We start from the raw sequence: 27741 nt of genomic DNA on the forward strand, positions 1-27741 counted from the left end.
TCTAAGGTAAATAAAATTCAAAATGTAATAATACTCGTGTTGTAGTTTAACGCCACTAGTTTCGCTTTTTTTTTTTAAACAGACACCAGACGTAAATGTGGTCATTAAAATGCATCGTATGTTATGCTCCCTTTTACTGATTTAGTTTCCTTTTTAAGAGTTAAATTATGAAATGTGATTATTTATAAACCGAGAAAGCAGGATCAACGTATCCTTCTCTCGGAAAAAATTATGACGTCACAAAGGATAATAATAATAATCCAATGACACCAAACTGTAAAATTGTTCTAATTTTATTGACTACATAAAAGTATTAACACCATCAGGGAAAAAAAATAAGCTTTTTCTTTGACCTTAAAATAAAGATGAACAAGTTATAAAAAATTTAAATGATTGATAAAACTCCCCAGTTAATCAAGATGTACTGTCGATACAAATGTAGTCAAAAATATGGTAAAAAGTGTCTTCGTTTTTTTTAAATAATCAACAATGATTTTGTGTTGCCAACTATTGAGTTATTTTTTATATTATTGTTTACTAGCCTTAATCTTTCATGTTATCAGTTTGAGAAAAAAAAAAAATATCTTTCCCTTTTACTTTTCTTTTATTGTAACTGTATCTGCATTTATTCTGTAACTGTATCTGTGTACTGTTATTTTATTTAATTATTTTGAGAATTTTTATTTTTTTATTTGTAATTGGACTTTTGTATGTTTTGTAACTGGGTTTATGTATTATTTTTACTTTGAACTTTTGAAAACGACCCCAGAAAGACTAGCCTGGCATTTGTGCGTTAGCTAATGGGGATCCTCAATAAACAATACTAGCCATCCGTCCATCCAATTTCGTCCGGGTATCCCTTTCGTTTGGCAAAAATGAGGTGCGCTACCTGACAGCAACCAGCAGAGGCACTGTTGAGTTGGTCTTGTATAGTTTGCTTAGTGAAGAAGCAAACAAAAAAGCACTTTTATAAATTTTCTGGCATACTAAAAGATAATTTTTTTGTATTTTTCCGGTCAGCGCTGGTGTTATTTTTTTTTCTTATATGGGAATAAGCGGTAGAAAATGGATGGATGGGTAAATAAAATAAAAATATAAAAAATAGCAAAATGGCAAAAAAAAAGGTAAGTCACAAAAAACAATAGAAATCTTAATCAAAAAGGACACCAAATTGTCAAGTTGTTACATTTTTATTGACTAAGTATATCATTGATAACAATACACGATACAGAAAAATAAAGAAGGTATTTCTTTAAATCTTGAAATAATATATTTTCATAAGGCTTTAACATAATGTACAAAAACCAAAAACCTTTGCATGTTTCTGGTCCTCTTAATGAAACGGTGGTTTGAAAAATTCTCTCTCTGCAGGAGAAATACTTTGTTTTTGGCATAAAGACTTTTTAAACTAGTATGGGGACTAAGGTGCATGTTAACAGATCATACTTACCTAAAAGTGGTTTCTTTAGCCTTTACATCTAAGTTGCAATAATGCCATTTAATCAAGGATAATATTTACCGAGAGTTTACTGCAATCCCTCATTAAAACCCCCCAAAGGAATCAAATGTTTTTTTTTAAACCATTCAATTGGCCGAGAAAAAAACAACTTACTTGATCACATTAAGCTCCACATTTAGCAGCACAATAACATCCAACTTTCAAAGGAGTGTTAGAGCCACACTGGAAAAAAGGAAATCAACTTAGGCCGTAGGAGTATGGAGTAATCACAAAGAGTTGTATGGTTGTCTTTTTTTTTTTCTTTTTTTTTAAATAAAAACATGACAGAAAGTAGTATTCATAATAACAAAGAAACAAAGCTTAATCATACAAGAAAAAAGTTGTGATAGTACAAGAAATGATGCAACTATATTTTTGTGTCTAAAAGAAATTGAGCTCATGTTTTTCCTTTGTAAAGTTACACAATACATTTAAAACGTAATGTTTTGTTCTGTTTTGTAGCTGTATGTTAAAATGACAGTGAGCTGCATCAGCTCTGTGCTGTTCTAATGTCTTTTCCCTCTTGTTTCATGTGTTTTTGTGGAGTTTTTGCATCTGCGCTGCAACCACATAATTTCCCCACTTTCAGATAAATAAAGTCTCCTATTCTATCCTATAATTCTGGTCACAATCACCGTGATATGAAATTCTTATATTGTTACATCATATCCTCATAGATTGACATTGCATCATCATCCTATTTTTTAACAGTAACATTATCTCTTCACATAAGTCATAAAATTAAAAATGTTTTTTTTTTTAATTATATTTTGAACGTAACTGCAAAATCAAGATTTTTTTATTTGTAAAATTACAATGTTATTCTGGAATTGTCTTTTTCCTTTAAAAAAAAACTGCAACTTTGTCATCCAATAATATTGCTTACAAAATGTATCTGGCACTTAACGACTTTATACTTGCTAAATTGTGATTTTCTTTTCTTCCAGTGCGGCCGTAAGACTCCATCGAACAAATACTCCAACTTGGAGTAACATGAAATGTTGACGAATTAACATGAGTCCATGTGTAGTTTGAGCTAATAGCAATTAGAGCGTGATAATAAGCATGGTTTTGGCGATTGGCACCAAGCAGATTGGACATTAAAAAAAGTTGCGATTGGATAAATTTGGCTCAACGTTCACTGAAATAAAAATAAAAAGATTTTAAAGCAACACAGCCTGGCTAGTCAGTTGTAGTCCTATGCAAATGTTTCACTGCAAGCAATGCTAGACATGCTGACAAACCAGTTCCAGCTGCTTTACACACTGAATCCAACTTGTCGACGTTTTGAAATCATTTGCAAAGCAGAACCTTTACTTTTGTTGTGGTCAGATCGTGACTTCATTTCATAAGAAGTTAGCTACTCTTAGGACAAGTCGAAAAGATGTCATAATGCAGTAGCAGTCCGGCCGAACACTTAATAATTTAAAAAAATGCTGTTTGTTTCAACAATTCAATGCCATGAGTATGGCACGGGGGACCAAAATAGTTTTTTGTAGAGCGGCCCTTCAAATACGGGCTCACCAGACTCGTAAACTAGCCTTTGAACTGGAAGGAAAGTAACCAATTTCTTGTAAAATGTTCGAGACGCCAAGGATGCAGTCCGTTGACGTCGCACTTTCAGAACATTATAAGGCTAAACCAGTCAACATTTTCCAAAGAGAGGCTGTTTAGGTGGCTCCATTGTGCCCCTGCTGGTTGAAGCCAGGCAGTGAACTCCATTCAAACTGTCTTATCAATTACTTCCACACAATTAACAGACTTCTTTCTGACCAATTAATCAACTATTGTGCCCATCTTCAAGCCAAAGGTGTAAACATTTACAGTAGGAAGGGGATTCATAAGGTTCCAGTCGTCGCGGTTCACCTGACACATGAAACGTGACAAAATGGGGGGATTGCACTATCCACTTCAGCCGCCAGATGGCAGTGTCTTCAAACGTGTTTTGTGGCAATTCCAACTTTGACCACAGCATCCGTTGCTATGTAAAGTGGCACTTTCCATCATTTTCAGCAGACTTCATTACAAAATGAATACCCCCCCCCCCCCCCCCCCCCAGTGTTTCTCTCCACCCAGGAATGGAGCTGTATGAATCCCTTCCCTACTGTACTTTTGGATTAATGTCGCGGGATTAAAAAAAAAAAACTCCTAGCTAAAAACCTGAAAAACTGAAGGGCAAAAAGTCATTATATACCTTATTAATAAAAACACATACAAAAAGTATTGTTATTGTCTTATTTGGGTTTGACTGACTGAATATTTTCCTGATTTCTCTTCTGGAGTAGCTCAAGTCCGGCGTCCATCATAAAATTTAATTCAAACTCTTCCGACATGCCTTTGCCTCGGCCCCTAGGGGGTCCAGGACAAGTCTAGCTAGTAGATTTGCTTTGTAGTCGTGTGTGCTTCTGGAGATTCCTGTTTTGCTCTTTCTCCACCGAACCCACCGCGACGCCTGAAAGCGTCTCTCAGCTCTCGTCGTCGGGGTGGTGCTGTTCCAACAGTCGGACGTGAGTGAAGGGGAAGTGGCCTCGCTTGCCCTTGCACTCGCCCTCCCACTGGCCGTTCACGTTGATCTTGGTCACTTTCACCGTGTCGCCCACCTGTCCAATGATAGCAAACAATGAATAAAATACTAATTAAATACGAGACCTGCAAACAAACAAATACAGATTTAAAATTGCCACTTGGATCTAGGGTAAAAGCTACAGTATGCTCATTAAATACTCCACTGCTCCGAGTCTTTGGAACGCTCTCCCTTACCATCTGAGGGCACCTCAGACTGTGGATGCTTTTAAAAAAGACTTAAAAACCCATCTTTTTAAAAAAGCCTTTCTATAGACATGCATGCTGGTTGTAGCTATTGGGCTGTTTCTAGTTTTATAGTTTATTTATTTTTATTATTACTATTTTTTTACACTGTGGCACTTTGAGGTTGTTTGCTCAACGTAAAGTGCTTTTTACAAATAAAATCTATTATTATTATCATTATTATTATGTGTCACATAGTTTGCGGCCCTTCTGAGGGCATCTTGGTTTGTTTATAGCATTTTCTGCAGGGCTGACGCGTAACTTGTAATTATCTTACATAACGCTAGAGGGCAATGTTTTCCAGAGTGAGAAACCACAACTCTTTCTTTGCTAGCCATCAGTCTTCGCTTGCCCCATGGCGCTTTAAATATTCACCACATCACAGATTTTTTTAATGAATTATGTGTTTTTTGAAGCATTTTCAAAAAAATATATAAAAAAGTCCTAAATCATGCATTTTCAAGCATAAAATGACTAAATAGTGTGCTCAAAATTCAATTCACATCAAAACCACAAATTGTATTTATTCTGATTGTAAATCAATAAAAAAATGTCAACAAATTGTTCTAAATTTTTTAACAAACCATTTAAACATTCAGACTGATACATTTTTTCTGCTAGACTAGCCAAGCACAAATAAAGGCGTTTTAATCTTTATCCTCTTGAGTGCCTCAGATTTTTTTTCTTAAATTTTTCTTATAACATTCAAAAACTATATTTGATATTCTTATTAATACTGATGCTTCTATTAAATGGGGATTTTCTCTTAGTATTGTATTTGTATGTCTCATCAATTGCTTCTCAATTACATTTATATCCTACAGCTGGGATTGAATTGGAACTGCCCTATTTGCTTTTATTAGATTGAATAACATTCTAGGATTTTTGTTAATAAAAACTTAAAATTACAGTTTTAGGCCAACAGTGCACATATAAGTCATATGTCAGCAGCCAAGCGGCGTCTAGTAAGCACTTTTTGAAAATATTTTATCATAATTTATGTACCAAATAATACAAACCCTGTTTCCATATGAGTTGGGAAATTGTGTTAGATGTAAATATAAACAGAATACAATGATTTGCAAATCATTTTCAACTCATATTCAGTTGAATATGCTACAAAGACAACATATTTGATGTTCAAACTGATAAACTTTTTTTTTTTTTAAATAATCATTAACTTTGGAATTTGATGCCAGCAACATGTGACAAAGAAGTTGGGAAAGGTGGCAATAAATACTGATAAAGTTGAGGAATGCTCATCAAACACTTATTTGGAACATCCCACAGGTGTGCAGGCTAATTGCGAACAGGTGGGTGCCATGATTGGGTATAAAAGCAGCTTCCATGATATGCTAAGTAATTCACAAACAAGGATGGGGTGAGGGTCACCAATTTGCAAGCAAATTGTCGAACAGTTTTAGAACAACATTTCTCAACGAGCTATTGCAAGGAATTTAGGGATTTTACCATCTACGGTCCGTAAAATCATCAAAAGGTCCAGAGAATCTGGAGAAATCACTGGACGTAAGCGATGATATTACGGAACTTTGATCCCTCAGGCGGTACTGCATCAAAAACCGACATCAGTGTGTAAAGGATTTCACTACATGTGCTCAGGAACACTTCATAAAACCACTGTCAGTAACTTCAGTTGGTCGCTACATCTGTAAGTGCAAGTTAAAAACTCTACTATGCAAAGCGAAAGCCATAGGGACGGCGTGGCGCAGTGGGGGAGAGTGGCCGTGCGCAACCCGAGGGTCCCTGGATCAATCCCCACCTAGTACCAACCTCGTCACGTCCGTTGTGTCCTGAGCAAGACACTTCACCCTTGCTCCTGATGGGTGTTGGTTGGCGCCTTGCATGGCAGCTCCCTCCATCAGTGTGTGAATGTGTGTGTGAATGGGTAAATGTGGAAGTAGTGTCAAAGCGCTTTGAGTACCTTGAAGGTAGAAAAGCGCTACACAAGTACAACCCATTTATCATTTATTTATCAACAACACCAAGGAATGCTGCCAGCTTCGCTGGGCCCGAGCTCATCTAAGATGGACTGATGCAAAGTGGTAAAGTGTTCTGTGGTCTGACGAGTCCACATTTCAAATTATATTTGTAAACTGTGGACGCGGTGTCCTCCGGAACTAAGAGGAAAATAACCATCCGGATTATTATAGGCGCAAACTTCAAAAGCCAGCATCTGAGATGGTATGGGGGTGTATTAGTTCCCGAGGCATGGGTAACTTACTTATCTGTGAAGGCACCATTAATGCAGAAAGGTACATACAGGTTTTGGAGCAACATATGTTGCCATTCAAGCAACGTTATCATGGACGCCCCTGCTTATTTCAGCAAAACAATGCCAAGCCACGTGCTACAACAGCGTGGCTTCATAGTAAAAGAGTGCGGGTACTTTCCTGGCCTGCCTGCAGTTCAGACATGTCTCCCATCGAAAATGTGTGGCGCATTATGAAGCGTAAAATACGACAGCGGAGACCCCGGACTGTTGAACGACTAAAGCTCTACATAAAACAAGAATGGGAAAGAAATCCACTTTTGAAGCTTCAACAATTAGTTTCCTCAGTTCCCAAATGTTCATTGAGTGTTGTTAAAAGAAAATGTGATGTAAAACAGTGGTGAACATGCCTTTTCCCAACTACTTTGGCATGTGTTGCAGCCATGAAACTCTAAGTCAATTATTATTTGCAAAAAAAATAAAATAAAGTTTATGAGTTTGAACATCAAATATCTTGTCTTTGTAGTGCATTCAATTGAATATGGGTTGAGAAGGATTTGCAAATCATTCTATTCCGTTTATATTTACATTTAACACAATTTCCTAACTCATATGGAAACGGGGTTTGTATATCACAAGGATCGTGTTTGATCAAGAATCGAATCGACACCCAAGAATTGGAATTGAATCGTGAGATGCCCAAATATTCTCACTTCTACTAAATTAGCTAAAAATATCAGTACTACAGTAGTATTGGCCACGAGAGGAAACCAATCCAATCAGCGCACGCCGTTCAGTATCGTGGCCACTCATTGGTTCAGCCTCAGGAAGCCTTTCCATATTGGATTAAAAGAGTGTAAATGTGACTAAAGGATGTTATTTTGTTGTTGCTGAACAGGTTTTTATGCTTTGATTTATAATGATTGATTACTATTTTGCGGAAATCCACTTATCATGTCTTCAACCATTTAGGATTGATAATCAAGGGACAACTGTAGTTTTTAACAATGACCTCTGAAACAACATCCACGTTGTTGTTGGAGCTGCAACAACGATCACTTTAATTGTCCATATTGCTACTAAAACCAGAGAAGACGTTCGTTAAGTCGAGATGTGCAGCCCCCTGAACGAGATGATGTCGACCAAGCACAACTCTCTGGTCCGGACGCTTCGGAGGTGAGTAAACAAGAGCCTATTTCAGCCTTAAGAAAATTAATTGATGGGAGCTAACACCAAGGACAACCATAATAATACACTCAATATTGGTTGACTGAGCAATTGAGGCGAAATGGAGAGCATTACTTGTTGAAATCAGCAGAGGCGCTGTTGATTTATCCCAACCAGTTTTTACAACTAAAGAAAAACATGACTCCAGCAACAGGAAGTATACTTGAGAATTATTTATGCCAGGAAATGTAGTGAAAAGCCCACCCATTGTTTACACTGCAAAAAGTCAGCAACATGGTTTTTCACTTACTTTTTTCAGGACTCTATGAAAGTTCTTTCATAGAGTCTACATGTAAAACAACTGGAACACCCCAAAACAGAGCAGCAATATGACATTTTCTGCTCAAACTCTACACTCAGTCTCACTTTTTTTAATGCGACGCTCAAGCTGGTTAACTATGACGTCATATGCAACCCAGCTATTGATACATTTTGTATACTACAGATGCGAGAACCAATTCAAAGTTTATCAGTATATTCTAGGGTTGTACGGTATACCGGTATTACTATAGTACCACCGTACTAATAAATCATATTCGGTACTGTACCGCCTCTGAAAAGTACCGGTCCGCCAAATTTATATTACAATTATAAACTCAGGAAATACGTCCCTGGACACATGAGGACTTTCAATATGACCAATGTATGATCCTGTACAGACTTGGTATTGGATTGAGACCCAAATTTGTGGTATCATCCAAAAGCAATGTAAAGTATCAAACAACAGAAGAGTAAGTGATTATTACATTTTAACAGAAGTGTAGATGGAATATGTTAAAAGAGAAAGTAAGCAGATATTAACAGTAAATGAACAAGTATATTAATAATTCATTTTCTACCACTTGTCCTTAGTAATCTTGACAAAATAATAGAATGGAAAATGACACAATAAGTTACTGCATATGTCAACAGACTAATTAAGAGCCTTGTTTGTTTATTTACTACTAAAATACAAGTTGTCTTGTATGTTCACTACTTTATTGAAGGGCAAACTTGCAAGAAGAAACATGTTTAATGTACCCTAAGATTGATTGTTAAAATAAAACCAATGATGCTATTTTTTGTGGTCCCCTTTATTAAGAGAAGTACCAAAAAGTACCGAAATAATTTTGGTACCGGTACCACAATATTTGTATTGAGACAATAATACTACACGGTCTAGCTCCAGCCTATCTTGCAGATTGTATTGTACCATATGTCCCGGCAAGAAATCTGCGTTCAAAAGACTCCGGCTTATTAGTGATTCCTAGAGCCCAAAAAAAGTCTGCGGGCTTTAGAGCGTTTTCCGTTCGGGCTCCAGTACTCTTGAATGCCCTCGCGGTAACAGTTCGAGATGCTACCTCAGTAGAAGCATTTAAGTCTCACCTTAAAACTCATCTGTATACTCTAGCCTTTAAATAGACCTCCTTTTTAGACCAGTTGATCTGCCGCTTCTTTTCTTTCTCCTATGTCCCCCCCTCCCTTGTGGAGGGGGTCCGGTCCGATGACCATGGATGAAGTACTGGCTGTCCAGAGTCGAGACCCAGGATGGACCGCTCGTCGGGACCCAGGATGGACCGCTCGCCTGTATCGGTTGGGGACATCTCTACGCTGCTTATCCGCCTCCGCTTGAGATGGTCTCCTGTGGACGGGACTCTCGCTGCTGTCTTGGATCCGCTTGAACTGAACTCTCGCGGCTGTGTTGGAGCCACTATGGATTGAACTTTCACAGTATCATGTTAGACCCGCTCGACATCCATTGCTTTCGGTCCCCTAGAGGGGGGGGGTTGCCCACATCTGAGGTCCTCTCCAAGGTTTCTCATAGTCAGCATTGTCACTGGCGTCCCACTGGATGTGAATTCTCCCTGCCCACTGGGTGTGAGTTTTCCTTGCCCTTTTGTGGGTTCTTCCGAGGATGTTGTAGTCGTAATGATTTGTGCAGTCCTTTGAGACATTTGTGATTTGGGGCTATATAAATAAACATTGATTGATTGATTGACAACACTAATATATTCTAAACTATTTGAGAAAAAAACATTATCTTGGCTTTTGTATTGTAGCTAGTTTGTATTGTTATAATTAATGTACCTCATTAAATTTTTTACATTTTCAGAACATGTCAAAGGCCAAAAGAAGAACTAGTTGTGGGCCGAAAAATGTTCCCAGGCTGCACTTTGGACACTCCTGAACTAAGCTATTCAATTGCACACATTGAAGTATTGGCTGTGCTCTCCTAAGACAAAGTGAAAAATTCATACACGGACGCGTCTATAACAGGAAGTGAGGCACGCCATTTGGCCTGTATCATTCAGAAACACTAACAATAATAGGGCTATTAAAAAGTTGAATCAATATTTAACGTTTATTGTGCCAAGAAAAGTATATCGTGTCTGTTTTTATTTCCAAAAACTATTTCAGTGTGTGTATAAGTACTTTTTGAGCACATTAAAAAATACATTGATAATTTTGGTTACAATTTGGGGATATAAAATGTTCATATAGTTACATGCTTAATGGGCAAACGTTTTATTAGGTCAATTATTGGGGGAATCGATCGTGGATCACTGCATTTGTAAAAAAAAAACAGTGCAACATAAATCAACGCTGTTGATTTCCATCCATTTTCTACCGCTTATTCCCTTCGGAGTCACAGGGGGCGCTGGAGCCTATTTCAGCTACAACGCTGTTAATTTATTTGTACTAATTTGCTGCCTGAAAAAGAACATGAGGTGTTTCAAAGGAATACCTTACAGGCTCTGATTAGGCAAAATAATCTTTTGCTAAGAATTATGTCAATTAAGTGGCATCGTTGCTTAGCGAGGCAGCAAACAGAGTGTATTACTTGGCAGCAAATAGAAGAGGAGCTGTTGATTCAGTCACAACTAATTTGCAAGCAGATACTACAAAGAACTTCTAAAATAAAAAGTTAATTTTTAACATAAACGGGAAAAAAAAATCTACCATAAAAACATATGTGAAAAGTACAAAGATGAATGAAAATGCATACTTGTCCAGTTGGTCCCTTTTTAGTGCGTAATGGCTAATAATAAAAAATAACATTTAAAAAAGTACATGCTTTTGAGATGCATTTTATGTGTGTATGTATGCATATATATGTACTGTATGTGTATGCGTATGTATATGTGTGTATGTATGTATGTATGTGTGTGTGTATATATGTGTATATATATCCATAGCCCTTAAAATACTGTATTTATTATTTCTGGCGGGCGTTATGGTGTCCTACTCTGTTCAGCAGTACTTGAAAACATCGTAAAAACACCTTTTCGTATTCCTGTCAGGATAGAACGATCACTTGTTTCTAAAAAAGACAGGCTTGTAGCTTAAAAGTACACATTTTAATATCACAGTTGCTCGAATAGTAATGTGTTCACGTAAGTTCATATTGAGGTACCGTATTTTCTGTAGTATAAGGCGCACTTAGAAAAAAAAAAGTTTTCTCAAAACTCGACAGTACGCCTTATAACCTTATAATGTGAGGAATAAGTTTGGTTGAGCTTACCCACCTTGAAGCAATTTTATTTGGCACATGGTGTAACGATAAGTGTGACCAGTGGATGGCAGTCAAACGTAAGACAAAAGTGTAGACTGCACTATGATGGCAATACGATTAAAGTAAACACCAATATTATATATGTTACATTGAAAATTTAGAACATTACACATGGCGCTCAAAAATCTATCAAAATGTTTTAGTATGACTTTGGTAAGCTACTGTATGAAGCCGCACCCCTTGATGTGCTTCAACATAGGAGTATTATTATGGCGTGTGTGTATAAGGTAAGACATTATCTGGCGTTTTGTTTCGCAATGTTATGCATAAGTACTAACTTGTCTTACCTTCTGGTACCTGCTGATCTGCATAAATCCTGAAAAATTGCCCGCTTTTGCCTTTGTAGTCTTTTTCTCTATCTTCTTGTTATGGGACATTCATCCTCCGCTGTTGCCATTTCTAATATAAAGTAGTGTAAAGTTCTTACTTATATCTGTCAGTAAACTCGTCATGAAAAGCCTAAAATATACCGGTGTAGTGAGTTTACCTTTATTCACCCAAGGAAGTATAATTATTAGAAAGTTCCGGCCGGACGGTTTTTCACGGGACACATTTCCGGTGTTGTTTCCGGATGAGAAGATGCTGCTCCGTTATTGATTTAAGTAAAGTCTGAATGTCATTAAAACAGTTAGCTCCATCTTTTGACACATCTTCCACTCCCGTCTTTGCAGGCTAAACCGCTTCAACAAAGATGACAGGGAGAAGACGCTGCCGAAGGTGAGCCACGTAAATAAGACCGCCCACAAAATGGCGTATTCGGAAAAGACGATCAGAAAGCGGCTTTAAGATGATCTGTAAACAATTTTGACCAAAGAACCACCATTATATGTTATGTAGACCACAAGGAAGTGTTTTATCTTAAGAAAATAATAATAATAATAATATGACTTTTTTAATGCGCCCTATTATCGGGTGCGCCTAATATAGAAAAAAGATCATAATTGGCCCTTCATCGGCGTGGCGCAGTGGGAGAGTGGCCGTGCGCAACCCGAGGGTCCCTGGTTCAAATCCCACCTAGTACCAACCTCGTCACGTCCGCTGTGTCCTGAGCAAGAGACTTCACCCTTGCTCCTGATGGGTGCTGGTTGGCGCCTTGCATGGCAGCTCCCTCCATCAGTGTGTGAATGTGTGTGTGAATGGGTAAATGTGGAAGTAATGTCAAAGCGCTTTGAGTACCTTGAAGGTAGAAAAGCGCTATACAAGTACAACCCATTATAGTCCGGTGCGCCCCATGGGCCGGGAAAATACGGTATGCATTTTCTTAAAGTCGAAAGACATTAATGTCTCTTGTTTTCAAGCTAGCATTTAAACTAGCGAGCTGGCGCCAGTCAGTCCGTGTAAGTGTAGTTATCAAACAGGGTTTTTCTATCATTTTTATTTAAAACGGTATTATTAATCGTCATGAGTTGTACCACTGTTATCATTAACACCGTTTATTGTTGCATCCCCAGCTGCAAGATTATTTGCTTAAAGGATAATATGCTACAAATAGAACTTTGTCTGTTGAGCTGCAAGATGCAGTAAATCTACATGTCATAATAATACATGCTTATAAGTGTTTAGTTTTATTATAATAGTGCCAATGTGACCCAAGGACTACAGAGAAGACTGTATGCAAAACCAACATTCTGTATCATACTAAAGTAAAAGTGTGTGAGGAAAAGGCCGGAACAAGTAAAAAAAAACCTATGTTCCCACAATGCACTGCTGCTGCACAATGAGAGACTCCCGTCACTGAAAACGGGCCACAATGTACAGAGTGTTGCTTTTTGTGAGCCGATGTGCTGGTCAGTGGGTTACTGTGTGTGGCTGTCAGCTCACATTTGTAAAAAGGAACTTTGTGCTAGTGCACACACGCGCAAGTCGGCCATTAACAAGCAACACAACACAATCCCAGCTGACACAACGACAACAAGGACAGGAAGAGAATGGAGGGGACAGACAGTGAAAAAAAGTGTGGAGTGGAAGTGCTACTACCTCCAGAGCGAGCGCCGTCTTGTCGTAGGCGTTGGGCACTCTTTTCTGTACGGCCCGGGCGTAGACGGGCCCGTTCTGTAGGTTGGGAAGCTGGGTGCTGACCACGGGCTGGGCGTACTGGCCGGGGTCACCCAGAGCGTTGCCCGGCGATGCCCCCGTTTCGTCCGCGTTAGCCACCGCAGCGACAACCCTTTGTCCCATCCCTACAAAAGAGGCACACAGGGCGGCGGTGGTGGGCGAGGCGGGTCGGTATTTCTCCACGTAGGGTACGGGAATCATCCCTGCGCGGCCTTCCTGGTTGGCGGCGTTCCACCACTGCTCCTCTGGCTTTTCCAGCACGCGCAGGATGTCGCCCTTGCGGAAGGGCAGGTCCTCATCGTCGTTGCCCAAGAAGTCAAAAAGCGCCCGGACAAACTCCGCCTCCTCGGGCTGCTGAGGTGCGCCGGCGGGGGAGGCACTGACGAATGCAGAGTTCTTAGATTTGCTGATGGGTTCTATAAGGGTGGTGGTGTCCAGGTAGTGGATCTTGTAAAACTCCAGCAGAGACGGCAGGGTGTCAAACTCCTGATCCCCGATCCGAAACCGTGGAGAAGCCAAACCTGGAAAAGGAAATATTAAGCCCAGTGCAAACGTTTGGATAATTGTTGTTAAATGATCTCTCATCACAAGACACTAAATCATCCCTTGTCTACTTTTTGTTTTGCTTTCCAAGTGGCTGTTGTCATGTGACAAATCGCAGTGGACAAAATATTAGGGGTGTAACGGTACGTGTATTTGTATTGAACCGTTTCGGTACGGGGGTTTCGGTTCGGTTCGGAGGTGTACCCAACGAGTACACATGCTAGAAGCGGCCGGGCTAGGACAACATGTTAAAACCAGAGCTGGAAGACCCTCCTGCCTCGTTAAGATCTCCCGTTTGGGAACACTTTGGCTGCGTGATACAACAATGGAGGACGGAGGTTTGCCAAGATTGTTCAGCAGCTGCTTCTGACAACACGTCAAACACCTTTCCTGCTTCCGGCTCCAATAGTGTTTCCCTTGCGCGCAAAACCCTTCACTCTACCCGGCAGTGGGTCTCCACAGCTCCTGACTCCAGGGTAAATGAAGAGTCCGGCAATTAATTGCAAATCGTGGCTTTATTGAGGTCTTGCACACAGCCAATCCAACAAAACACCAGCTTCTCCCCGCACCCACGCTACCGCTCCCTCGCCAGGCTCGCTCACCCACACACTCACTGACATCACATGCTGTCCCATATTAAAAGGGCCACACACACACATACGCTACTCTCATAACACAGTGGTTCTCAACCTTTTTTCAGTGATGTACCCCCTGTGAACATTTTTTTAATTCAAGCACCCCCTAATCAGAGCAAAGCATTTTTGGTTGAAAAAAAGAGATAAAGAAGTAAAATACAGCACTATGTCATCAGTTTCTGATTTATTAAATTGTATGACAGTGCAATATGTGGCTCATTTGTAGTTGTCTTTCTTGAACTATTTGGAAAGAAAGATATAAAAATAACTAAAAACTTGTGGAAAAATAAACAAGTGATTCAATTATAAATAAAGGTTTCTACACATAGAAGTAATCATCAACTTAAAATGCCCTCTTTGGGGATTGTGATTGGGGAGATCCATCTGGATTCATGAACTTCATTCTAAACATTTCTTCACCAAAAAATAAATTTTTTAACATCAATATGTATGGAACATGTCTACAAAAAATGGCGGGCGGTGTTGATGAACGTGGACCCCAACTTAAACAAGTTGAAAAACTTATTAGGGTGTTAGCATTTAGTGGTCAATTGCATATACTGTACTGTGCAATCTACTAATAAAAGTCTCAATCAATCAAACAAAAAAAGCACTTTATATGTAGAAAGGTTTTGTTAAGAAACCATTCTGAGCCTTATCTTATTTAGTTTTTATTTTATATATGTTATATAGTATTAACCCTGGCAATGGACCCTGTGTGCATATGTATGTTATGCCAATGTTTGCAGATTTGGTAAATAAATAACCAAAACATTTATATTTTGTTGTTTTCTTACTGTACCGGAAATGAACCAAACCGGGACCTCTAAACTGAGGTACGTACCGAACCAAATTGATTGTGTACCGTTACACCCCTACAAAATGTATATTATAAAAAAGCAATAATTTAAGAGTACGCTAGGATCGTGCGATATAAATGATATACATTTGGCTGACTATAGAGCTTTTACTACAATCGTTATAGCATGGCAATGCATGTTGATGACACATTCTAGCGGTGTACTGCAGATTTAGCAACTAAGGTAGCATCCTCACTGGTGGCTAATGTCCCTCCACAGTGCAAGGCCACTTCTAAGTAGGGATGTATATCAAGCACTAGGGCTAGGTTATATGGACAAAAAAGTATATCGCAATACATTTTTACTTAAACTCATTATTCGATATATATCTTGATATATTTTTCGGTGAAAGAATGCATATAAAGATATTTATTTTCGAGCGAGATACAGTGAAATTGAAGTGAATGACAACTGTACTGTAAACAGTCAGTGGCACTTTTATGAACCCAGTTAGTCAAGATGGGTAATAACAGCACAAAAAAACTGTTTAAGTAATATAGAATTACATAACATAAATAAAGCGGAAAAATACTATTTTTACGTAAAAATAAATAACATAGCTGTGCAAATAATACATTTGGCAACAAATAAATTTGGTACTTTGTGATTTCATTCCTGATTCGATGGCCTCTGATTGGCCTGTCTCTAACCAATCGTGACTCATCATAGTAAACAACCAACCTATCATGGATATTCTTATATGTGCGAGCACATCTTGGAAGGAGGTAGGGGAGGTGTTTAGTAGCCCATGGAGGGGGAGCGGGGAAGAACAGGAACACAAGAAATAAGCAGCGTTTGGTAATTTCAACATGAAATAAATTATATCGATATTTCGATATTTTGTTCATTCATATCTTGTTGAAATATGTAACAATATATCTTACAAACTCATTGTATCGAGTATATCGCCCATTTTTAGGTACCAGTTTCTAATTGGGTCGGTCCAAGCAGACCGTTAAAATTCTGGACTAGGGATATTGTCATCGGTACATTTGACCGTCGTAATTATTACATTCATACATGTGCCATTGCAAAGCATGAAAAAAAGACAAGGTGGAACAGCCAATCGGGAGTGAAACTTTCAACGCCCCACTTCCGGTTATATTGTACGAGAAAGTAAACAGAATCACATTGACGTATCATCGGAATCGCGGATTGACTCAATGTTTGCTAAAAAACGAATTTAAATGCAGAAAGTTGCGGAAATTGGTGTGTTGCTCTTATTGAGAGGAAAGGGGGATACCGTGTTTACCGTGCACTTGACAAACACTCACCTCCATGAAGTCGTGCAAGCCAGGGGCCAGCTCTCTATTCATGGCAGCCCTGCAAGGTGCACCCTTCTGGGGCCGTTTTTGTGCCTGCCTCCGGGACACCTCAAAGTACCAAACTAACTCAAATACAGAGCCGAACATTTCCCAAATTACTTGTACCTGTCAGGTGATATGTTTCTTTTGCAAATATGACTACATATTTTACACTATAAAGCAGTGTTAAAAAACACTTGTTACTACTGAAGCAGGTTTGGACGCGACCATTGATCAAACATATTTATTGGTAAGTTGATAACATAACAGCTTCTAATACTTTAGTAGGAGCACCAATGTTAAAATACTAAAAGATAGGGGTGTAGGAAAAAATCAATTCGAATCGTTTACGTTGTGCAACTCAGAATCGATTCTCATTTTTAAAAAATCGATTTGTATTTTTTTTAATTTTTTTTTTTATCAATCCAACAAACCACCACACAGCAATACCATAACAATGCAATCCAATTCCAAAACCAAACCTGACCCAGCAACACTCAGAACTGCAATAAACAGAGCAATTGAGAGAAGACACAAACACGACACAGAACAAACAAAAAGTAGTGAAACAAAAATGAATATTATCAACAACAGTATCAATATTAGTTATAATTTCAGCATAGCAGTGATTAAAAATCCCTCATTGACATTATCATTAGACATTTAGAAAAATAATAAAAAAGAACAATAGTGTCACAGTGGCTTACACTTGCATCGCATCTTATAAGCTGGACAACACACTGTGTCCAATGTTTTCACAAAGATAAAATAAGCCTTATTTTTGGTTCGTTTAATAGTTAAAACAAATTTACATTATTGCAATCAGTTGATAAAACATTTTCCTTTACAATTATAAAAGCTTTTTTTTTTTTTAAATCTACTACTCTGCTAGCATGTCAGCAGACTGGGGTAGATCCTGCTGAAATCCTATGTATTGAATGAATACAGAATCGTTTTGAATCGGAAAAATATCGTTTTTGAATCGAGAATCAAATCGAATCGAAAAAAATCGATATATTATCAAATCGTGACCCCAAGAATCGATATTGAATCGAATCGTGGCACACCCAAAGATTCGCAGCCCTACTAAATGATGTGTCTTTATTTTACTTGGAAACATGTAAACTCAAATTTATTGGTACATAGTTACTGAGCTTTTTCCTATTGAATTCATTTTTTTATTCACTTAAAAAGTTAAAACATTGAATTGATCTGTATTTTGTTTGTAGCATAGATTCTATAAAACTGGCAGGTTAAAAACAATGTGATATTAATGGAGTTTGGATGATTTCAAATGTTTTGCCATGTCGCCCTGCTGTAAAGGACGGTATAATCAGATTGGAATGATCACTAATAAGGAAGCAACACCACACAAAAGGTTGTAACACAATTATATCCTCTTCAAAAGACCCTCAAAATCCCGTGTCTATTGATCCAGTAATCGACATGCCAATTATTAAGCCACTCAAAAAAGGGAAAAATTGAAGTATGATAATAATCCATGAAGTTTCTCAGAAGCAAGATAGCAGCCGTTGACAGGTTTCTAGTCACCGTCTGATAGCAACCCATTGTGCCGCGTTTGCGTGGCATCAAAACACACAACAGAAACAAAGTAATGGATCTGAGTGGTCTTTACAAGATGATGACATAACTGCATTGCATCTTGGCTTGTTCACGACTCAAAAAGCAGGTGTTGATAAAAGACTTCCCTGCTGTTAGATGTTACATGATATTGACCTCTTGTGCCAATAAAATCTGTAATAAAAATGCATTTTTATCATCTTTATTTACACCGATAAGAGTATGATTAATATTGATATTGATGAGGAATATTGATAAAAGTATCTTAACCGATAAAATCCAAACGATATACGCACCTACTTCTAAGTCAGTAATCTTTGTCGCCATGGCAGCAAATAAGCTATGTATTTTACAGGTATCATCCCGGTAGGACGAGGAATAGCTAAACATGCTACACTACACACCGTAGAAGGATATGCTAACCGCTAAGAGCAAACTACAGCTCTTGAATGTAAACAAGGTGGGCGAATTGATACAAATACTGACAGTAACGATACAAAGTAGTATAGTATTAGGTCTAGGGCTGGGCGATATGGGCTTTTTTAATACCTCGATATTTTTAGGCCATGTCACGATACACGATATATATCTCGATATTTTGCCTTAGCCTTGAATGAACACTTGATGCATATAATCACAGCAGTATGATGATTCTATGTGTCTGACTTAAAACATTATTGTTCATACTAGAGATGTCCCGATCCAGGTTTTTGCACTTCCGATCCGATACCGATATTGTTTTTGCACTTCCGATCCGATACAGATACTGGCCGATACTGGCCTATCTGAGCATGTATTAAAGTTGAAAGTTATTTAGCCTACTTAGTTGTCAGATTTATGCTGGAAAGGATTTTAGTACTCTTGATAACAACTAGCCAGCTGAATTAGGTGAGTTTGAACGATACACAATAGTTGGTATTCAAGGATAAAAACAAAATATCAAAAATTATACATGACAAACAGAAATGGCATCATTAAACAGTAAAAAAGTGAACAGTATAAAGTGCAAATAATGCTGTAAACATTATTAAAAAAAAGCAAAACAAACAACCTGAGTGGGATAAAATGTCTATAACTCAGCATCAATACTTGCTCTTGAACAAGTGTAAACTTAAAATATATATATATATATATATATATATATATATATATATATATATATATATATACACACATATATATATATATATATATATACACACATATATATATATATATATATATATATATATATATATATATATATATATATATATATATATATATATATATATATACATACATATATATATATATATATATATCTACACACTCCGTTCAATTGTTTGCCCCAGTCAGAGTGGGCAAACAATTGAAGTCCGAGCATAATGGGGAGATTCTTTCTAACAAAGACGAGCACTTCAAGATGCTCAGGTGTCAGCCTGCGCCTGTGTTCATCTATGATGAGTGCTAAAAACCCTCTCACTTGCAAGAGTCATTAAAATATCTAACAACTTTACCACCACGCTTGACTTTATTGTGGCATGTTTTACACTCCACCTCTTCATCTTTTTCGTTTTGTAGGGTAAAATAATCCCACACAGCTGACATTTTTACCGTAAATTTTAATTCACACGGCCGTCTGAACAGTTAGAACACAGACTTGTGGATGTTTTGAAGGTGTGCTGGAAAATGCGGAACGGAGTGTAGGAAGCAGCAGAAGAGTGGAATGTATTATTTAAATCGGTGCGTTGGAAAATACGGACCAAAGTTTTTTTTTTTAAAACTGGATCCGGATCGGCATTTTCCCATGCCTTGCCGATACGCATTTTTTGGCAAATATCGGCGGCCGATCCGATCCAAATATCGGATCAGGACCACCCTAGTTCATACTGCATTATTATACGCTCCTTTTAAACTTTCATGCAGAGCGAGAAATCACAACTAAGTCAATTGACAAAAAACTTATTTATTAAACAGTTATTAAGCTGCGGCACACATATTAATGTCATTTCAAAACATAAAATGCAAGATTGTCAGAGACATTTTAAAACAAGCTATGAGTGCACCTTTGTGCATAATGTCACTAAGATGACATATCAAAACACTAAATTAAAGTGCACTTTTTTTACAGAACACCAGTACAATAGTTTAAAACAAATAAAGTGCACTTTTGCACAAGATATTTCAATAACTGTCTAATAAAAGTTAGCTGCATAGGAAATCAAATTGTGTATGTCCTTCACTATGTCGTAGGTTCCTGCGGACGTTATCTCCTTCTGAAATGGTTGCGTCTGCATTTTGTTGGTGTGGCACCGAAAGGAGATGTTGACATGCAGAGTTTCAAGCACTCTTAATTCTCTAGCAGGTGACTTTTCAAATGATGGTACATATTAACAGTAATGCTACTTTTTGTAGCAACGCTTTTGCCCAACACTTGACAAATTACGGTTGTCTGTTCGACATATTCCCACTTGAAGCCCAACTATCGCCAGACGATGGGCCCCCTGCTATTTATCTTGGGAATTAATTATTTCTTCATTTGTTAGCAGATTAGCACCTTCTTTCTCTGGTATTACCACTCGCACCACAGCTATCGTTACCCATGCTGCTACCTCTCTGAGGGCATTTATGTATTTGACGTATGTAAGACAGTATGTGACGTATGTAAGAAGTTGTGCTTGTTTTAAGTCACTGTGAGAAGGAGAGACAACAAAGAGTGAGACGAGCCTGTAGTATAATGCCCGCAGCTAAAAGCAACTGCGTGAGAACGTATTCTCAAATATCACGATATAGTAATTGTTTATATCGCACAGAGAAAAACCCGCGACATATCAAGTATATCGATATATCGCCCAGCCGTAATCAGGTCAATACCACAGTGGTTAGATTGATATTTTTATTTTCAAAAAATCATTTGATGTTTTTGTTATTTTTTTTTTTTACAAAGGAAATAAATCCCTGGACACAGGAGGACTTTAAGGGCAAAAATTTAATTATTTATATCAGAGCTAACAGTAGTTCAACATTTTGAAAATGTGTTGATATTGTTACGCCGCCATACTGTGTTTTTAAAATGTCATTCAATGATCTTGAACATTTTAAGTAACTGCATTGGTATGACCAATACTGCCCCTATAACTACTTGGTATTACATTTGGAGTATTGCCTAAAACTAATGTTAAGTAATCAAACAACAGAAGAATACGTGCTTAGTACAATCTAAAAAAAAATGTAGACAGAACCATTTTACAACAGAAAGTAACCGTATCTTAACAGTAAATTAGCAAGTAGATTAGTAATAGTTTTGAGAAAATAATACTGGAAATGATGTGTTCCTGCATATACCAGCAGTCAAGTGTAATGCTGTAAATTATCATTTACATTATATGTATCACAATAATGTATTGTGATACATGTCCTTGTAGAAGGCTGCAATACATATCGCGATGCAGATTTTAGGTCATACAGCCCATCCCTAGTGCACATGACTGAAAACGACACCATCTGTTAAACCCTAAAATACTACATGAAAGATGCATGACACCAGTCAAAAGTGATTGTAGCGACAAAACATGCTGGGAAACGCTTACTTCTCAGATGCATGTTTTCATTGCTCAGACTTGCCAACTCTTCCGGATTCTGCGGAAAATACGCAAAAAATGCTAGGAGTGCATGACAACGACCGGTCCAATTATTGATAACAGGATATTTTTCATTATTTAAATCGTCACACCATTAATTTGAAAAATAAATAAACGCTTCAATTAGGCGAGATCACCCATACTGTGCTGTATGTACCACCTAATGAGCAGCAACGTAACAATATACATAAATATTTCTGAATGAAGTTAATCTTTATTGCTAGTTAGGACTTACCTAAAAATATCACATGCTGTATTTAAAAACGGATGGCTAAATGTTGAATATGTGTACGCTTCATAATCCAATTTGTCGACTATTTGCTAAAACAGTAGATGATGACTAGTCGACCATCATAATAGTCGTTAGTTGGAGCTCTGGAGGAGACCTTAGGGCAGCAATAAAATTGGGGACTGAGAAGCATAACCATGCAGTCTCTAAAACTAGGACACAGCTAAGGGCTGTAGCTAACAATAGCATATGTGTTTATCTTTGTCTAACACACACAGGTACTAAAATAGTACCTTGTTGTACTGTTGTTTTGCAGACGGGAAAGCAACAAATCATTGCAGATGGCATTGCGTCAAACCAAGTACGTGCCAAACAGTGTGGAAAAAGAGGCATCCAATACGTAAACGTAGTAAAAATCAGCTACAACACAGCGGAAAAAAGCCAGATAAACATGGATGTTCTTGAGGAAGCTTGATTTCCTTCAGAGTTTTTAAACAACTCAATCAATTTCTAAACCAATTTTATCTGAGGACACTGAGGGTGGGGTGAAAATGGACTGCTTTAGTAAGCTGGAGGCTGTAGGTGAGACATGGCTACTTGCTTTAACTAACTTTGGGATTTATTTGAGTGTGTTTTGGATAAATAGGCACTATAGAAATAGTACCCTGAAGTACCTCGTTTTTCCTTTAGGAAAACGTAGTGCAAGGTGCTGTGTAAAGCTACTACAGGACACACCCCAGGAAGGGCAAAGGTTTTGTAATAAAAGGAGCAAATTGGTATAAGAGCTGGAAGCAGGGCTGTGACTGGGCTGACATTCCACAGAGGCCAATCTGTGCAGTCATCCCCCAGTTGTGACAGCCGAGTCTGCCTGGTTCCCGTTTTTTTTTTTAAAGCCCGCAGCATCCATTAGTAACAAGCAGTCATTCCATGCCACATCACTACCACTGTAAACCCCATCCCTAAAACACTCACTCCTTTTAAATCTGTGCAAAACTTAATTAAGTCTGGTTGACGCCATGGGTTTTTTAGAGCAATGGTTCTTAACCAGGGTTCGATCGAACACTAGGGGTTCGGTGAGTCGCCCTCAGGGGTTTATGCACTGTTCCTTTTGTGCACCAGTAAAAAAAACATAACTTTGTCTTGAATTTGAAAAAAAAAAAAACATTTTATTTTTCACTAAAAAACGGTTCTGTTAATGCACATATGAAACTGGTGGGGTTCGGTACCTCCAACAAGGTTAAGAACCACCGCTTTGTAGATGTCGGGAACATGGTTTGTTGCGATCACAATATGTGGGAGGCAGCGTGAAGGTAAAACGGTATCTAATGGCGTAGTGGGTAGCGCAGAAATGCCAGAAACCTGAGGGTTGCAGGTTCGCTTTCCCCAGTGCCCCTCACACTGGTGAATGAATGATGAATAATAGGTGGTGGTCGCAGAGGCCGTAAGCGCAAACTGGCAGCCACGCTTCTATCAGTCTACCCCAGGGCAGGTGTGGCTACGAAAATAGCTTACTACCACCAGGTGTGAATGAATGATGGGTTCTCACTTCTCTGTGAAGCGCTTTGAGTGTCTAGAAAAGCGCTATAAAAATCTAATCCATTACTATTATCATTAATGCTTAAAATGACGAGTGCCGCTAAGAAAAGGCATTGAAGCTTAATGATGGCTATGCAAAACGAGATTTAAAACTGAACTGGATCCAAAGTAGACAAAAACAGAATGCTGGACGACAGCAAAGACTTACAGGGCGTGGAGCAGATAGCGTCCACAAAGTACATCCGTACATGACAATCAACACCAAAATACGAGCGCAAGACAAGAACTAAAACATTACCCACAGAAAAACAGCCAAAAACTCAAAATAAGTCATGGCTTGATGTGACAGGTGGTGACAGTACACCTACTTTGAAACAAGAGCTATAGTGATGCATTGTTGGTTATGGTTTAAAGTCATATCCAACAATGGCGAGAACGACTTTTTACTGTCAATATCGGCTGCTTAGTATAATTTTTTAATATTTTTTGCTGGTGGTGAAAAAAATGTGCATTGGCTCAGAAAAGGTAGAGCAACACTGTAGTAGGGGAAGCCATTAACCAAACTCCATTCAAAAATGTTTTAATTTAGCGGCTGCTTTAGCTTGATCAAAAACCTAAACCCAATTCCAACATAATTATTTGCGACCCGTGTTAGTTAAGTTGAATTAAAGCGTTTGGGGCATTACTAAATAATATAAATATTACAATCAATGTAGTAAACACTGTTTTTTTTCTGTCATGCTACAGGAATGGTGCACCAATTACTACTTTCCATTGAGGTTAAGTACTAAATGACCTGTGCCAGAGTTGCAACAACAGATTTATGAAAGTACCTGATGGGTTGCAAAGTTAAAGTGGAAAAACGCTGCCTAAAGCAGTGTTTTTCAACCACTGTGCCACGGCACACTAGTGTACCGTGATATACTGTTTGGTGCGGCGTGGAAGATTATGTAATTTCACTTAATTGGGTTAAAGACATTTTATGCAAACTAGTGATTATAATTAGCAAATAATGTGCCGTTGTTGAGTGTCTGTACTGTCAAGAGCTAAGCATATCAGTAGGTGGCAGCAGGTAGCAGCAGGTAGCTAATTGCTTTTTAGATGTCGGGAACACGATTTATCGCGATCACAATATGCGGGAGGCAGCGTACAGGTAAAAAGATATCTAATGCTTAAACAAAAAAAAACAAAAAAAATGGTGAGTGCCGCTAAGAAAAGGATGGCTATGCAAAACCAAACTAAAATTGAACTGGCTGCAAAGTAAACAAAAACAGAATGCTGGATGACAGCAAAGACTTACAGCGCGTGGACCAGACAGCGTCCACAAACTACATTTGTAAATGACAATCAACACCAAAATAAGAGCGCAAGACAAGAACTATAAGAACTACATTAAGAAAAACAGCAAAAAACTTAAAATAAGTCAAGGCGTAATGTGACAGTTCGTGACAATACACCTACTTTGAGACAAGAGTTATAGTGATGCATTGTTGGTTATGGTTTAAAGTCATATCCAACAATGGCGAGAACAACTTTTTACTGTCATTATCGGCTGCTTGGTTTAATTTTTTTACATTTTTTCCTGGTGGTGAAAAAAATGTGCCTTGGCTCAGAAAAGGTTGAGCAACACTGTAGTAGGGGAAGCAATTAACCAAACTCCATTCAGAAATGTTTTAATTTAGCGGCTGCTTTAACTTTATCAAAAACCTAAACCAAATTCCAACATAATAATGTTAGTTAAGTTTAATTAAAGCGTTTAGGGCATTACTAAAGAATATAAATATTACAATCAATGTAGTAAACACTGTTTTTTTTCTGTCATGCTACATGAATGGTGCACCAATTACTACTTTCCATTGAGGTTAAGTACTAAATGACCTGTGCCAGAGTTGCAACAACAGATTTACGCAAGTACCTGATGGTTTGCAAAGTTAAAGTGGAAAAACGCTGCCAAAAGCAGTGTTTTTCAACCACCGTGCCACGGCACACTAGTGTACCGTGATATACTGTTTGGTGCGGCGTGGAAGATTATGTAATTTCACTTAATTGGGTTAAAGACATTTTATGCAAACTAGTGATTATAATTAGCAAATAATGTGCCGTTGTTGAGTGTCTGTACTGTCAAGAGCTAGGCATATCAGTAGGTGGCAGCAGGTAGCTAATTGCTTTTTAGATGTCGGGAACACGTTTTGTCGCGATCACAATATGCGGGAGGCAGCGTACAGGTAAAAAGATATCTAATGCTTAAACAAAAAAAACAAAAAAAATGGTGAGTGCCGCTAAGAAAAGGATGGCTATGCAAAACCAAACTAAAATTGAACTGGCTGCAAAGTAAACAAAAACAGAATGCTGGATGACAGCAAAGACTTACAGCGCGTGGACCAGACAGCGTCCACAAACTACATTTGTAAATGACAATCAACACCAAAATAAGAGCGCAAGACAAGAACTATAAGAACTACATTAAGAAAAACAGCAAAAAACTTAAAATAAGTCAAGGCGTAATGTGACAGTTCGTGACAATACACCTACTTTGAGACAAGAGTTATAGTGATGCATTGTTGGTTATGGTTTAAAGTCATATCCAACAATGGCGAGAACAACTTTTTACTGTCATTATCGGCTGCTTGGTTTAATTTTTTAATATTTTTTCCTGGTGGTGAAAAAAATGCGCCTTGGCTCAGAAAAGGTTGAGCAACACTGTACTATGGGAAGCCATTAACCAAACTCCATTCAGAAATGTTTTAATTTACCGGCTGCTTTAACTTTATCAAAAACCTAAACCAAATTCCAACATAATTATGTTAGTTAAGTTTAATTAAAGAGTTTGGGGCATTACTAAAGAATATAAATATTATAATCAATGTAGTAAACACTGTTTTTTTTACTGTCATGCTACATGAATGGTGCACCAATTACTACTTTACATTGAGGTTAAGTACTAAATGACCTGTGCCAGAGTTGCAACAACAAATTTACGCAAGTACCTGATGGTTTGCAAAGTTAAAGTGGGCAAAAAAACGCTGCCTAAGGGTGGAATTCTACTTTGCACTATGGCGGTTTTGTGCACAGGGTAAGGCGGAGCAGGGAGGGGGGGGTGCACAGCCTTAGCAAAGGAAGTCGGACGGCATTCTTTAAAAAAGTGCTACTTTGCATAAAAGGGAAAGGTGTTAAGAGGAGAAGACTTGTAATTACCTGAGTTGGAGAGTCGATTATTATTAGCGATGCTGTTGATGATGTAATGGGACACTTTGGAGTTCTCCGACACGGACAGCACGTAGTCCCCATGGCTGGTGATCGAGTCCCTCACCAGGAACACGCCATGCCGCTGCCCTTGCAGGAGAGACACGGCTTCCTGGCGGCGGAGCCTCCCCCAGAACCAACTCCCCCGGTCCTCGGCGTCAAAATGACCCGCCATGGCTGAACGATTCCCGCCCGAGGCTTGAGGCTTGAGGCCTCTCCTTAGCCGCAACTCATACACAAACTTTGGGTCGGTGACTTTCCAACCCCCCGAACATATATATATGAAAAAAAAATGTGTAATATATCGACTTGAGGCGGTTTTCACGAACAACGTCGAGGCGCCGAGGGTTTATATGTTGTCGGAGCCCAGTCCAACATTCATAACCAAGTGTTTTTGGTCATTAAATGACGCCGGAATCCCGAAATAGTGTGCGAGAAGAAACTCCGGGACTGAAATGGCGGATCTGGGGGAAAAGTTGACCTCATATACCGGAAGGGATGCCTGGTCAATGGGAAGAGGTGCGTTCAAGACCAGCGGCGAGCGTCGGAAAAACGACACACGGATTTCAAACTTAAAGGCCAAATGAGATTTTCTTATTTATACGGGGATAGCAGGTCCATTGTATGTGTCATACGTGATCATTTCGCGATATTGCCATATATTTGCTGAAAGGATTTAGTAGAGAACATCCACGATGAAGTTCGCAACTTTCGGTGCTAAGAGAAATGCCCTGCCTCTACCGGAAGTCGCAGACGATGACGTCACATGCGTGATGGCTCTGTCACGCCAAATTTCTTCCCCCCTACAAACCCCCC

The 27741-nt window shown here is 38.4% G+C and overlaps 2 protein-coding genes across 2 annotated transcripts in view; one reads left to right on the forward strand and one right to left on the reverse strand.

Annotated features, from left to right (window-relative positions):
* The window catches only part of LOC133551824 (uncharacterized), a 502474-nt gene that overhangs the window by 334156 nt on the left and 140577 nt on the right, over positions 1-27741 (forward strand). The window lies entirely within an intron of this gene.
* Positions 1172-27419, reverse strand: LOC133551820 (adapter molecule crk-like). The gene is made up of 3 exons (XM_061898936.1): positions 26878-27419; positions 13294-13892; positions 1172-4098 (listed from the first exon to the last, which is right to left on the reverse strand). Exons 1-3 carry the CDS (start codon positions 27098-27100, stop codon positions 3964-3966), a joined length of 957 nt encoding a protein of 318 aa, XP_061754920.1. The 5' UTR covers positions 27101-27419; the 3' UTR covers positions 1172-3963.

This window comes from Nerophis ophidion, linkage group LG04 (genome assembly GCF_033978795.1).
Source record: "Nerophis ophidion isolate RoL-2023_Sa linkage group LG04, RoL_Noph_v1.0, whole genome shotgun sequence".
In the NCBI taxonomy this organism is placed as follows: domain Eukaryota; kingdom Metazoa; phylum Chordata; class Actinopteri; order Syngnathiformes; family Syngnathidae; genus Nerophis; species Nerophis ophidion.

Bases quoted from the DNA above. Each gene is read 5' to 3' on its own strand.
- LOC133551820 (XM_061898936.1), bottom strand. From the start codon at position 27,100: ATGGCGGGTCATTTTGACGCCGAGGACCGGGGGAGTTGGTTCTGGGGG. The intron at 13,893-26,877 runs GTAATTACAAGT...TTCCTTTTCCAG, and splicing joins TAATCGACTCTCCAACTCAG to GTTTGGCTTCTCCACGGTTT. The intron at 4,099-13,293 runs GTAGTAGCACTT...ATCATTGGACAG, and splicing joins AGACGGCGCTCGCTCTGGAG to GTGGGCGACACGGTGAAAGT.